Source organism: Ostrinia furnacalis, unplaced genomic scaffold (genome assembly GCF_004193835.3).
Source record: "Ostrinia furnacalis isolate ACB-3 unplaced genomic scaffold, ASM419383v2 OfSCF6522, whole genome shotgun sequence".
Lineage (NCBI taxonomy): Eukaryota > Metazoa > Arthropoda > Insecta > Lepidoptera > Crambidae > Ostrinia > Ostrinia furnacalis.
Window position 1 is genome coordinate 371,496 of NW_021136761.1, and position 14,514 is coordinate 386,009.

Below are 14,514 nucleotides of genomic sequence, written 5' to 3' on the forward strand. Positions count from 1 at the left end.
TAGCAACTTTCTATCGCGTAAAGGCGTGTACCGATATTTTTTCATTAAAAGTAAGATTGTGAGAACTATGCTTTATTAAATTTTTGTCTATGGTCTTTATTGAACGTTCCGTTTCACGAGAGATGACAATCTAATGGAAATGTATTATATTTCTATCTCTATTTAATTTTAGAATAATGAAAGAGACAAACGTGTATCGAAGTTGAAAAACGACAAATGGAACGTTTTCTACTAGTGTTGCACATGTATTACTTTGCTCTGTGTGTTGCACCTTGAACCGTACTCCGACGACGCCATTCATTCGCTCGATATAACCTCAACCGGCAGAAGATCACGTTTTGCGATCCCGGCGAGAATCTTCGAGAAATAGACAGAGGTTGGAAAACTCCTTGGAGCATCAAATATCGAATTTAATTTTATTTCAAAATGTTGCGTTTGCCTCGTGTTGTTCGCCAGACTGCTGCATTCCACAAATCATATCAAAACGCAAGATTTTACGCCAAAGATGTAAGGTTCGGTGCTGATGTAAGAGCCCTCATGCTCCAGGGCGTCGACGTCCTGGCTGACGCCGTCGCTGTCACAATGGGTCCCAAGGGCAGAAATGTGATCTTAGAACAGTCCTGGGGCTCACCGAAGATCACCAAGGATGGAGTCACCGTCGCCAAAGGAGTGGAGCTCAAAGACAAATTCCAGAACATTGGAGCAAAACTGGTCCAGAATGTGGCGAACAACACAAACGAAGAAGCCGGCGATGGTACCACGACTGCCACCGTTCTTGCGAGAGCTATCGCCAAGGAAGGTTTCGAGAAGATCTCAAAGGGTGCGAATCCCATCGAAATCAGAAGGGGCGTCATGCTGGCGGTGGACGCAGTCAAGGACAAGCTGAAGACGATGTCGAAGCCCGTCACGACACCGGAGGAGATCGCGCAGGTCGCCACCATCTCCGCCAACGGAGACACCGCCATCGGCCAGCTCATCGCCGACGCCATGAAGAAGGTCGGCCGCGACGGCGTTATAACCGTGAAGGACGGGAAAACGCTCACCGACGAACTAGAAATCATTGAAGGTATGAAATTCGATAGAGGTTATATTTCACCATATTTCATCAACTCTTCCAAGGGCGCCAAAGTCGAGTTCCAGGACGCACTAGTCTTGTTCTCAGAGAAGAAAATCAGCAATGTGCAGACTATTATCCCTGCTCTGGAGATGGCCAACCAACAAAGGAAGCCACTGATCATCGTTGCTGAGGATGTTGATGGAGAGGCTCTCTCCACCTTGGTTGTTAACAGGCTGAAGATTGGTCTCCAAGTGGCTGCAGTCAAGGCTCCAGGCTTTGGTGACAACCGCAAGGCCACCCTAAGTGACATGGCTATCGCTACCGGAGGTGTTGTGTTCGGTGATGATGCTAACCTTATCAAATTGGAAGATGTCCAGCCCTCTGATTTAGGTCAGGTTGCTGAGGTTGTTATCACCAAGGATGACACACTGCTACTCAAAGGAAAGGGCAAGAAGGCCGATATTGACAGGAGAGCTGAACAAATCCGTGATCAAATCCAGGAAACCACCTCTGAGTATGAGAAGGAGAAGCTGCAGGAACGTCTTGCCCGCTTGGCCTCGGGTGTTGCTGTACTTCACGTCGGTGGCTCCAGCGAAGTCGAAGTCAACGAGAAGAAGGACCGTGTCAATGATGCCCTGTGTGCCACCCGTGCTGCTGTTGAGGAAGGTATCGTTCCCGGCGGAGGTTCAGCTCTCCTCAGATGCATTCCAGTACTTGAACAGCTCAAGACCGCCAACCCAGACCAGGCTACTGGTGTAGAAATTGTCAAGAAAGCCCTCAGAATGCCTTGCATGACTATTGCACGCAATGCAGGAATCGATGGGTCTGTTGTTGTTGCCAAAGTTGAAGATTTGGGACCTGAATTCGGATATGATGCGCTGAACAATGAGTATGTGAACATGATTGAGAAGGGCATCATTGACCCCACCAAAGTAGTCAGAACAGCGCTCACAGACGCCAGTGGCGTCGCGTCACTCCTGACGACAGCCGAGGCCGTCATCTGCGACATCCCTCAGGAGAAGGAGCCCAACCCCATGGCTGGCATGGGAGGCATGGGCGGCATGGGGGGAATGGGCGGTATGATGTAAATACCGAATAGACTATTGATGCATTTAGTAATGTGAATAAAGAACTATGTTATAATAGTTACATCACCTGTTGTGGGTATGGCAATTTAATTGATATGTTCTAGTTGTAAAAATTGTGGTGTGAATGACTACGTAGTTTCCGTTTATTTTAATGAGTCTGATTGTGTTACAAATGTAGTAGATTTATTTAGTTAGTTATAATGTTGGCTGAATTGTGCAAGCAACTGTTATTTTTAATAATAAAATAATGTTTTCTAAAGTTTTTTTTTCATTCCTTGCTCATGTTAAGTACCTACAACTTGATGTTTTCATTAGTGATAGTTTTGAAATGAATGAAATACGAAAGTTAATGAGATTTTGTAAAAAGTTTTCTCCCACATGTGGTAGTTGAGAATTTGCAAACAATACGCGCGCGTTCACTTTGTGAAGTTATCGCTGCCGGTATCTGTGCGGCTTACGTAACAATGCCTTAGTTCGTGAGATGATAAGACAAGTTTATAGTACATTTCATAGTACATAGTACTAGTTATTACTATTATCAATGCCGGAATGCGATATGGTTGCTGTTACTAAGCGAGATGTTAATCTCGAGATACGCCTATTAGGTCAGAGATTTAAAAGAACCACTGGCGTAAATTATACGTCCATGTGTTCATCTGAGTACTTATTTATAAGCCTCCCCCCCACCCAACTAAAAGTTCAACTATACTAATATTATAAATGCGGAAGTAACTCTGTCTGTCTGTCTTCCTTTAACGCCTAAACCACTGAACCGATTTTGATGAAATTTAGCATAGAGTCCCGGGAAAAGACAGGATAGAAAGTAACGTTATTGTTTCCGGTTTTTGAAACAGGGACGCGCGCGTAAAAGTTTTTGTGATAGACAAAATTCCACGCGGGTGGAAAGCTAGTAAATCATAATGTGAGGCGTACAATACAACTTAGACGCGACATGGCTGGCTGGCGGCGATCAGAAGGTTAATCGAACCCAAGACCTTTGGATTAGAAACTAACCACTAGCTACTAGACCAATCAACCAACAGTAACAACGTCAATTAAAACGAGACAGTGTTAAATATAAAAATATTTATTACAAATTATCACAATATAACTTCTATAATGATTATGCCTATCTACTTACGATAGTTAACAATATTAGTAAACTGTAAAACATTACAAAAATATTTGATCTTCGTCTGAATCTCCAGCACCATATACAAAACGTCTCCTTATAATATTATTGTCTACGATTGCACTGTTTTCGGTGGTATTGTTGCTGTTCTTGCATGGCGTCACAGGGTACCGCACGGGGCCCAACCATCTTCTGCCAAGTCCAAAGTTCCTAGGCAAAGCCACATTCTTCGAAGATGTGCTTTTAACAGATTTATCTAAACTATTCAACGAAGACTGTATCGACTTCAATGAAGACTTCTTCAGCAATTCGTTATCGTCCAAGTAATCTTCAGGTAGATCCATATCAGTAGGTATACTAAGGCTAAGCGGTCTTCGTTTCGGCATGTTATTCGGTAAATGACCTCGCCATGTATTGAACTTTCCCTTTGCTAGACCATTTCGCTTCTGTGGAGTACTCTCTTGAGATGAATAGTTACCGATATCGGATTCCTCGTTAACTTGTACCTCAGAGAAGCATTTTTGAAGATTACTCTTGTTTGGAGTACTTTGCCTGCTAGACTTGTCTTTCATTCGACTTATAACTTTTTCCTTAGTCAGTTTTATTAGAGCATAAATTGTTTTTAATGCTTCTTCGTTTAAGAGCTCGTCGTCTGTTATTTCCCCATCTAAGGCACTGGCTACACTGACGCTTTTTTGATTTCTTAACTTGGGATATTGACTGTGATCGTCACTAATTGTAGTGTGTTGATACTCCAGACTCGATGGCTTAAGAGTATTCTGTAAAACTATAAGCTCCACAGTCTGTGGCGCAGATTGCAGCATTCCCAAAGCTTTATCGTATTTTACGTTTAGTAGGGTTTTTCCATTTACTGATATAATTTGGTCTCCAGGCAATAATTTCTTACATAGGTCTGCCGGACTACCGGGTGTTATTGATTTGATGTAAACATTCCCATCCGAACCTTCAGCGACTTGAAGGCCTAACGCATTCATCTGGTCCCTTTCTAAAGTAACAGTAACAAATACTCTCTCGCCTTGCACACAGCCCATGTTGTCCAACTTTTCAAACAGGGATGTGTTCAAACAAGATTCATTATTAGTGGTATTGTAATTAAATGCTTCAGAGTACACTTTTGGAGATTCTAGAACATAAGCAGTTGGGGCAGTAGAAATGTTTTGATTGTAATGTCTTTCAGGAAGTAATTTCATACTATCCACGTTACAATGTTGTTTCTGCTCCGAACTTAAGTCGTCGGAATCGCTTTGTGTCGTCGCTAAATCACAATCCGACCTAAAACATGTATTGCGAATAGGAGACGTACGGTATCTATTATCGACAGTTGGCTTCATGCCATTAAATACCCTTGTTCCCATTTTTACTCCATGCCTCCTTGGAAGACTACAACTTTCAGAAGATGATAAACCATCATTGGAAGAATTGCCTTGAGTGTTTGGGTGGGAAGTGTTCAGCATACTTTCGTCATTGTGTTGTGACGATGATAGTATTTGTCGTAGTAGCTCTTCTGTATTTGGTTTTTCATTCTCTTTATTTTGTACCTTCTTTTCGCCAAACAGGTCCATTCTAAATCTTCTCCTTGTTGGTCTTCTTACTCTTATTGGATTAGGATTCCTGACAGCTAAATTATAGCTATCCTGGTAGTTGCTGCAATCGATTTTATTTGTATTCCTTTCAGCAGTTACAGGATTACTCAATTCACCAGATAAATATGTTATGAAGTCTTCTTTCGCATACAATTTTAAATACAATCTATGATGAAGTGAAGCTAACCAATATGTAAAGTAGGTTTTGTTGTCAATCATTTTAAGTTTGTACTTTACTCCGATTTTTGATAGACCCGAGTAAGAATTTGGTATGATGTATAGGCTTTTCTTATTGTAATAGAAAGTATGTATGTGATGCCACGGCAAGCTTTGCAAAACGATCCTGTTATTGTTACTACCAGATTCTTCAGAGTTGTGGTTATTTCTAGAATACAGTGTCACACCTCGAGGACCAATAGATAGCCACACATCTCTACAAAAACCGTCTCTGGTAGCCCAGATAGCCGAGTAGAAATGTGCTCCATAATCGCGGAAAGTTTGTGCCAATGTTATGTAATTTATAATAGCCTTATTTCTGTCTAATCCACGTCGAGATTCATGTGCCCTTTTCATTCGTAGTTTAATATCTGCCATATCATGTGTTATTGCACTTTCAGGAAGATAATGTTCCAAAAGAAAATAATCAGCAGAACCGTGCTCCCTGTATGAGAACTCCCCAAATTCTACATGCAGGGCATACCCAGCTAATAAAATGAGATTTTGTATCGTGGAGGTAAGTTGACCCTCAACTGTGGCCCTTCTAAGTTGTAAATAAACTCGGTACCTCCATTCGCCATCCTGTATGTTACCAGAAATATTTTTAGGTAAGAAAAACTTAATCCTCAAAAAAACCGTTAGAGAGACATTTTCTTCCACTACTTTACATCTTTTACTTGGCATTTTATGCCAACCTTCAGGGGCAACTTTTTTCAATTTGTAGTCATCAGGTAAAAATACAAAGTCTCCTCCAATCAAAACAGCAATACCAAGCATGAAATTGTGTTCATACTTTTCACTGTGAACTAAAGCTTCAAATAGTTGTCCTGCAGTTATAATATTTGGATCACACAGGACTTCCATCTTTTGGCCATTCAATAATACAACAGTTACTATTCTCCTATCTGAAATAGCTGTGAGTGTCAAGTCCATTTTCTTGGCAGGTTGGTTGGCTCGGACTATAAACTCAGGTCCCACACATCCTTCTCTACCTTTGAAACCACACTCAGCTTTGTACAGCCTTGATGCTGCTCTTTGAACCGGTTTCCCTCTGCGGAAATTTGTGTTTGTAAGTCCTGGTTTACAACTATCAATATCGTTATTAGCTATAGCAGTCATGGAGACTGCAGCATTAGAGACAGGTTCTTCTATTTGGGTGCTGCAGGCAATGTCTAAAGTGGAATGGGCATTGCTTAGGCCTCCTCTTCGGGGAATGTCAAAAATGTTGAAGACAACATTTCTGTGTCTGGTGGGTAATCTGCAGCTTGGGAAAGGGTCTCTTTCATCTGGAGATTTTAAGAGAGAAATACAGCTCCTTGGTCGGGTGCTTACTTGTAAGTTGGTGTTGGTGCTTGCTTCTTGTGTCTTGGCATGTCGTCTTTTGACCTGATGTGGCAAGTCAGGTTGGAGTTCATGATAGTCTATTATCGGGCTGAGGCCAACAGATCCTGCTGAGCAGGAGCTGCGGCCTGAATCTTCCTCACAGCTACGGATCATGGCTCTGTAACAATACAAATAATTGGTTATTTTTTTAATTATGTATACTGAGTGACATTCCTAGAGTCAACGACACATTTGATTTTTATAATGATTTTTGAGACAAGATTATATTGTAGCTCTGATGATTTTATCAGGAATGTATCAAAATTAAACATAGGTGTTTAACTAATTAGGTACCTACATTATATTAGTGAACCTGCCTATTTTTTAATAGTGAATAGACAGTTCAGTGGTTTAAACATAAATCAGCTCAACATTTCAATTATTTCCTGCATCAAATTATTTAAAACTTTTAACGAATGCTATGATTGTCATGCATGAATAAATCACCAAGTCATCAATAGGTATTGAACGGAATTTACATAAAAATACGCGCATTCTTAAGACCACGCACACGAGAGAAAGTGCATCTTTTACAATGTAACAGTCACAACAACCAATGAATGACTAATATCTACCATTAAATAGATAGTTCGAAGTAAACTACAGTCTATAGACGTTGTACACACATTTACATTTCAACCGGTAGAGATTCGAATGACTAATAATCTGTAAGCTTTCTGTAAGATAGAACGAAAACATTAGAATGCGGCACAAAGCTATTATTGTAGGTACATACCTTTATTTTAACTCATGTCGCGGACTTAGGAGACACTGATTTGTACAGTATTTAATAAACTATTCAAAAATTTAAATTCCAAGGTCTATTCACAGGTCTCATCATTTCAAAATCTTGAAGAATAAACACAAACTACGAAACTTGTCATATTTAGTAAGCTACTGAACCGAACAAATTTTTTTAATGCTCGTTCGTGCTCGCTCGCTCACTCAAACACACAAACTATTACGTGCTCTGTGCGTGCACACAACTAGCCACCTGTCTAAGATCTACCTCTCCACTTCCACTTCTTTCTTTCGTTGAGCGGTAATAACAAGGTTGGGTATAAGTTCCTTGGGTAATAAGAAGCGGCATCGCCGGCATGCACTGCACTTGTCTGTTGTAATAACAATAATAATTAATGTTCTTTGTCGCATGCACACACAGGTGCAGCACAAATGTTGCATTGAATTTTTTGCTCTAACCGTCGATCGAAAACTACTTTAACTAATTAAATAAAAAAAACAAAAGAATTTAATAAAAGAACAAAACAAACGAGAAACGAATAAAGGAATAAAGATTGAAAAAAATGTTTTTGAAAATCTTGGTAGTACATTGCGTTTTGTTTCGTAGTTTGCTGCGTCGGTCAACATTAAACTAAACTTGACAGTTTGATAATAACACAGCAAATAAAACGCAATGTCATCATTCGTTTTTCCTGGTTTTTCCGACTGACGTGTAGAAGAACAAGAGTGTTTGCTTTTTATCGTTTTTTGGGAAAATGCCATCGATTACAGTGTAAATAGTGTGTAAACGTGAAAGCTATTACAATGGCCACGCTAATACAGTCTTACGAGCAACAATATTCAGTGCTTACTGCTGACATAACTGCAAAAATCAGTCGCCTGATATCGTGCAATGAAGGCAAGTGTAAAACATTATTTTGATTCTCTTCTCGACTCTAAAATATTCCAACAAGTTTCAGAACGATATTATGAAATGTGATACCAATGAATATTAAGTAAAATAAATATTGAATAAATGTTATATTGCAGAAAATCGAGATCAACTTTCCAGAGAAATACTATCGAATTTTGAAGAAGCCAACGATTTGGTAAGGTCTTATTTCTTTAAATGACCTAATTATATAATTTTTAGTGCTTCGTTTCGTTTAACTACAATAATAATCCTTGATTGGATCACTAGAAACCTTTTTAACAGAAATGTTGTTGTTTATTTTGTGGATGTAGTTAGAACAGTTGGAGCTGGAGTCTCGCAGTGCAGGGGCGGGCTCGCGCGTGGGCGCCTACCGCGTGGAGCTGCTGCGAGTGCAGGACGAGTACCGAGCAGTAGTCGCCAGCCACGCTGCCAAGTGTATGATATTTTTATACATTTTTTAGGCTGAGCTGCACCAACCTAACTTTGACCGTAACTATAATAATAATAATTATTATTCTAATGGCTTCAATGGTGCGAATTTGAAGCACACTGGTTTTGCCAATGTCGAGTGTTTAGAGAGACACGGTGGACAGTGGAATTTGAAGGTTGTCTGGTGATAATTTAATTAATTCTTCAATGAGCTTTTTATACATATAAAATAAAACTATAACAATAATAAGTGTATTTTGTATAGAGTTTGACAGATTTTTGATGTTTGTCAAAGTTAAGTGGAGCAAATCGGCCTTCAACAAACATGAATTAAAATTTGACACTTCCGTTGGCCAAGTCCCAAGGCCAAGAATGTTGTCAATGCAAATTCGTTGACAAGTTTACGGATTAAGGAAGTTTTAAAGTCGAAATTGGCGATGAGTTGAACACATTTCTATATGGATCTTTTGCTCTAAATAATCATCTAACAAATTAGGACAAGTGTTAAATAATTTATTAGACTAGTGTACGCACTACTAACACCAAAAATATATTTCTGTATTGCAATATTGTCACACATGTTCTGATAAATAAAAAATATCTTTATCTCTATCATGCTTTACTTGTTTCTTAAAGGTATTGAATTAAATTGAAATTTAAACTTTTACAGACAACATAGACAATGAGATAGAAGACTATGAAGACTGGAGCGGCTTAGCCGATCAACAACGCATGCTACTGGACAACACTGAGCGAGTGGAGCGCACGGGAAAGACCATCACTGAGGGATACAGGCTGGTGCTGGAGACGGAACAAATTGGCGCTGCTGTACTGCAAGACTTGAGTGTACAGAGAGAAACGATACAACGATCTCGTGGGAGGGTAAGACAATCTGTTTAATAAGATACATAGAATAGGACAATCTGTAAAATAAGTAATAAAAATATAACATATACACACACTGACTACAGAAGAATAAAATCAGTCAGTCTAGTTGGAAAAAGATAAAACATTCAGAAAAATATTATACCAATACAAATGGATATTATGTCCAAGTACTCACATAAAATGTTATACCTGCAAGCTCAGGCATATAATATTAGTTCAGTATTCAATCACCAGATATTGGCAGCTGTTATAAAAAATCCTTCTAACGTGATGAATTTTTCTTCCAGCTCCGTGAATCAATCACTAGATATTAGCAGCTGTTATGAGAAATCCCTATACCCAACATGAAATTTTCTTCCAGCTCCGTGAAACAGACGAGCAGCTGAACCGTTCGTCGCGCCTCCTCAACTCGATGGTCATGCGCGCGCTGCAGGACCGCTTCGTGCTCAGCGTCGTGTTCGTCGTGCTCGGCGGGCTCGGCTGCCTGGCCATATACTTCACCGTCACTTAGCCAGCTTGACCAGAAAAGTGAGTGCGTACTCATAATATGTGTAATTGTTTAGGAGTCCGTGAAGAGGCATGTATAATGTATATTCTTATTTGTTTATTGGTAAGCTGCTGTATTATTCACGTATTATTAATAATAAGCAGCATACATTACACTATCAGTCATTCTCTCTCCCACTTACTTAATTACTAAATGGAAGAAAAGTGAGGTACCCATATGCATAATCTATTGGTTAGGTGTCCGTGAAGAGGCATGTGTATTCTTATTTGTTCATTGGTAAGCTGCTGCATATAATTATTAACAAGCAGCATACATTACAAATTACACTATCAGTTGGTCCCAGTTATTAATTGAGGATAATATTCATGGAAAATGCACATAAGTTGGCATTGTAATATTAAACCACATAAAACACTAAATAGTTTGTTGCTTTCATCAACTGTATGGGAATTTTCTACACTGCAGCATCCCTGTTATGCATAAAAAAATCTCACATTGATCTATCTCCAAGAAACATACTTATTGGACACATTGTATTATTATTGTCTCATATTCCATACATTGGCTAAAAAAGACAGTATTCTTAATTTAGGACCAAGCTCGTTTATTCATTGTAAGAAAAAGAAGGCATTTAATAATTTTAAGAAACCATATCATGAGAAAAAAATATTTTACGCGTTATTCAGAATTCCTATGTGTTGTGATAATTTAAGTTTATTTATGTTTGTATGTTCACACACTGTTACATTAATAAAAATCACTTATTGGTTATGTTAGTACCTGACTATATTTAATAAGATTATGTTAAAAATTACACTATATTCATAAGAAATTAGGTTTAAGTTATTTATATTCATATAAAACATACCTATGATATAAAACTACTATAAAAGACAATCAAATTATGTTTATACTTCCAGCATTGTAGATAGGCTCATTTTAAACCACTTAAAAAATTCTTGATAATGAAATGAAAAATTATAGCTAATTTATTAACATAACTCATTCTATCAATAAATATGTAATAAACTTGTAAGTATAACCTCATTAGTAACGGTTTTCTGCACTCTTCTAATGTAAAAACGTGTATTTTATACGATCTGTACGTAACGTAATGTACATTAACGCTTTTTATGATTATTGTGAGACTGTTATGTAGGTAACTAAGTGTAGATAGGTAGATCAAATATTTACTCATCTGTGCAATATTGATGTAAGGCAAATAAAAGGTGTGGCTTATGTACGAGTTTTATTCATTTTATTCATTTTCTTGAAACTTAAAATGGCCATTACGACACGACACTCCACATAGATCAGAAATGAAACAAAATTTGCAAGAAAATTACATAATATATTAATTCTACATCTTTATAATACATTTAAATACAATATCAATCAGTAGATAAAATTAACAGTATACGACTGTGCCATTTCCAATACAAAATCATGTAAGAAAGGCACAATGATTCGTACATTACGTCTATCTCAACAATTTACAATACGGCATATTCACAGCTGAGAGCATAACTAAGTTCTAGCCTAGATTGCTAGCTACACAAGGTTTGTAGAGCCCTACCAAAGTCTTGATCATCAGATTTACTATGTCTATGACCATGATATTTTAACTATCCACATTTTATCCATCATTTAGATAACTGTCGCATTACCTACTTTGCATAAACTGCCGCCATAACGACCAACAAAAGCACTCATATTTTTCCATAATATTATCGCTTTCGCCTAACCTAGCTCGATGAACGACGTATGGCGTTTGGCAACAGTATGATTTGAAACTGTACCACTATCCTCATAAAGCTAGAGAAACTAAATCGATTGCACCTGGTAATGTGTATAGAAAACATTCTTATTTATAAAATCCAATCGTTTTAATATGTTTTTACGTATCATGTAACATTCATAATAATTATTTATTTATTTCGAATTTCAAATATTATAAATTAAGTTCACTCAATATACTTACTTCAGAAATACTTTTTAACTTGGATATTTAAGATAATAAGCACAAGTTGCCTTACAAAATGGTGTATAATCGAATCTTTAAGACGAAGAAACCTGTACATAATTAACTAAAATAACAAATCAATTAAAAGAAATATAAAAATAAATTGATTTCATCTTCAAAACGTGGATCTTTTTTGCAGTAATTACAATTTTATTTTATGGAATAATAAAATGTGTTGGTTACACTATTTAAAATCAATATTAATAAGACGGCGAGATTACGCGGTGACTTGTTAATTTGCCTTGAACACAGAAGGTCCCAGCTACTGTACTTGGTCTGATCAACATTTCAAAACAATCTTTACTAAATTTGGATTGGTACCTCGTAGCTAAGGATGTAGTTCTTCAGACCAACAATGTTATCTAAAGTACGGCCAACTAGCAGCGATACAAAAGGTCGATACGACTGTCGAGTTGACAATATATTCTGTCTCTTCCCATCTTGTGTATTTGTCGTAATGTCTCGTTCTCCTGGAAATCTTGCAGAAAATGTATGACCTACTACAGAAAGAACTAAGATAAAAAGTCGGATATGACCTAAAAAAATCGGATTTGCCCCTCTAGGCCAAAAGCTGGGTATGACTTGCCCTCCAATAGGCCAGAAGCTGGGTACGCCCTATCTTATTCCCTACGGTTTAACTTCGTCTCATTTACCTGCTATACATAGAACCTAGTCAGTACGGGGTTGATTACGTGAGGTTCTCTTCAGTTGGCTCGTCGACTGGCTGGCCGAGTGACATCAATCGCATCTTGTACTCGTTCAGTTTCGCGTCCTGGAATAACAGAAGGTGATAATTATAAATAAATAAATATCCTTGGACATTTTACACTGCGCCGCTAACCCCAAACTAAGCAAAGCTTGTACTATGGGTACCAGACAACGGATATAAACAATCTTAAATACTTTTTTTTTGTAAATACATACATATTATACATAGAAAACACCCAGACCCGTCACATTAATTAAAATTCATCATTTCAATTTCTGCCCGGCCGGAAATCGAACCCGGGACCTTTATTATCCATAATGTAAGGTTTAAACACATTTGTGTGAAAGTAATGCAAGCCTATGTTATGTCTAAATGATGGACATTTAATTAAGGATGTGGACAACACATAAAATCTAAAAATAATTGAAAGTAGACATTAAACACTGTCTGTCACATTAGACGCGGTCTGTGGCAAGTCAAAGTGAATGCAGTCTACGTTCCACGGTCAGATCGCATCAATACAAAATGTAATAGAGACCGACAATGTCCACGTCTAACCTGACCACTGACAGCAGAACACATCCAGTGTGAAATACTTGTTTTTTTTCAACCGACTTCAAAAAAAAGGAGGAGGTTCTCAATTCGACCCGTATGTTTTTTTTTTCTATGTTTGTTACGCGATAACTCCGCCAATTATGAACCGATTTGAACAAATCTTTTTTCGGCGTATAGGTAATACCTCAAGGGTGGTCCCATTTAAATTTAATAATAGAAAAAACAACCCTCAAGGGTGGAAAATTGGGGATGAACTTTTTTATACGCAATATCTCCACCGATTATAAATCAATTTGAACGATTATTTTTTGTTGAATAGGTATTATCAAAAGGGTGGTTTCATGCGAATTTGAAGAAAATATTTCACCCCCAAGGGTGGAAAATTGGGGATGAACTTTTTTATACGCAATATTTTTAATTTTTAGTTTTTTTTTTGTGTTCACGCATTTGAAGTCGGTTTTATTTTTTTAAAAAGTTATTATTTCGAATTAATAATGATAGTGACGTCACAATCACCCTGGCCCCTTTGAGAGTATAACTAAAGACAACAATTTCTGGTCACATACCTGATCAACTAACAGCACCAACAGATCCTCCTGGTCCTTCTTCAACTTTTCCAGCTCTTCAGCGGACGTCTTCTGCGCTTCTCTCGACGCGTTCAGTTCCCCATTTAACCTGGCCACTTCGTCGGCCAAGTTCTGCATCTTGGCCTCATACTCCTTGAGCTTGGCGTCGTCTTGGCTCGGCGCTTGGTGGTTGAGAGGCGCGGCCGATACTTGAGCTTTGAGCAGCGTGTTCTCGTCTTTTAGATGGGAGTTTGACGTTAGAGAGTCGTTTAGGGCGTCCTGAAATGAGAGGGTGGTGATTAGATAAACCAAGTAAGGTCTAGCTGTCATTATTACATATCTAGCGCATAACTGAGTCTGTGCCTGAAGTATGAGAGCAACACGAGAGGGATGACATGACGTGAGAGAGTTTACAAGTCTGAAACACATCTGAAGTTTAGCTGACGTCATAAAACACTCAGCCGTGCCCCTCCCAAACCTTAGGCCCGGTTACACCAAGGCGGAGATAAGCGGAGACCAGAGGTGTTGTGTTTTGGATAACCAATCAAATTTCGTTATTTCCATATCTCCTTTCCGTTCAGCTTCCGTGGAAATGGATCGAGCGACTCATTTTTATATTGATTTGGAGAAACGTCGGGTGGACTAGAGCGGGCGGCCCCCCTTGCGCCTCATTCCCCGCTGCCTTCTCACGGTTTACGACGA

At 38.4% G+C, this 14,514-nt stretch overlaps 4 protein-coding genes across 5 annotated transcripts; 2 read left to right on the forward strand and 2 right to left on the reverse strand.

The window, feature by feature from the left end:
• Positions 1-278: 278 nt before the first annotated feature.
• Positions 279-2,360, forward strand: LOC114362461 (heat shock protein 60A). The gene has a single exon (XM_028317890.1). It carries the CDS (start codon positions 427-429, stop codon positions 2,143-2,145), a length of 1,719 nt encoding a protein of 572 aa, XP_028173691.1. The 5' UTR covers positions 279-426; the 3' UTR covers positions 2,146-2,360.
• An 856-nt stretch (positions 2,361-3,216) lies between these two features.
• LOC114362457 (tyrosine-protein phosphatase non-receptor type 13) lies at positions 3,217-7,470 on the reverse strand. Its single transcript, XM_028317884.1, has 2 exons — positions 7,217-7,470; positions 3,217-6,598 (listed from the first exon to the last, which is right to left on the reverse strand). The coding sequence occupies exon 2, from the start codon at positions 6,592-6,594 to the stop codon at positions 3,319-3,321; it is 3,276 nt and encodes a 1,091-aa protein (XP_028173685.1). The 5' UTR covers positions 6,595-6,598; positions 7,217-7,470; the 3' UTR covers positions 3,217-3,318.
• Positions 7,471-7,916: 446 nt separating this feature from the next.
• Positions 7,917-11,198, forward strand: Vti1a (Vesicle transport through interaction with t-SNAREs 1a). 2 transcript variants are annotated; one of them, XM_028317887.1, is made up of 6 exons: positions 7,917-8,119; positions 8,251-8,309; positions 8,446-8,569; positions 9,234-9,445; positions 9,813-9,979; positions 10,163-11,198. In XM_028317887.1, the coding sequence occupies exons 1-5, from the start codon at positions 8,026-8,028 to the stop codon at positions 9,960-9,962; spliced, it is 639 nt and encodes a 212-aa protein (XP_028173688.1). In that variant the 5' UTR covers positions 7,917-8,025; the 3' UTR covers positions 9,963-9,979; positions 10,163-11,198. The 2 variants fall into 2 exon arrangements, with proteins under 2 accessions (XP_028173688.1, XP_028173687.1); XM_028317886.1 differs by having other exon boundaries at positions 9,813-11,198.
• Positions 11,199-12,572: 1,374 nt separating this feature from the next.
• LOC114362459 (general vesicular transport factor p115-like) lies at positions 12,573-14,157 on the reverse strand. Its single transcript, XM_028317888.1, has 2 exons — positions 13,813-14,157; positions 12,573-12,754 (listed from the first exon to the last, which is right to left on the reverse strand). The coding sequence occupies exons 1-2, from the start codon at positions 14,140-14,142 to the stop codon at positions 12,671-12,673; spliced, it is 414 nt and encodes a 137-aa protein (XP_028173689.1). The 5' UTR covers positions 14,143-14,157; the 3' UTR covers positions 12,573-12,670.
• Between the last annotated feature and the right edge of the window lie 357 nt (positions 14,158-14,514).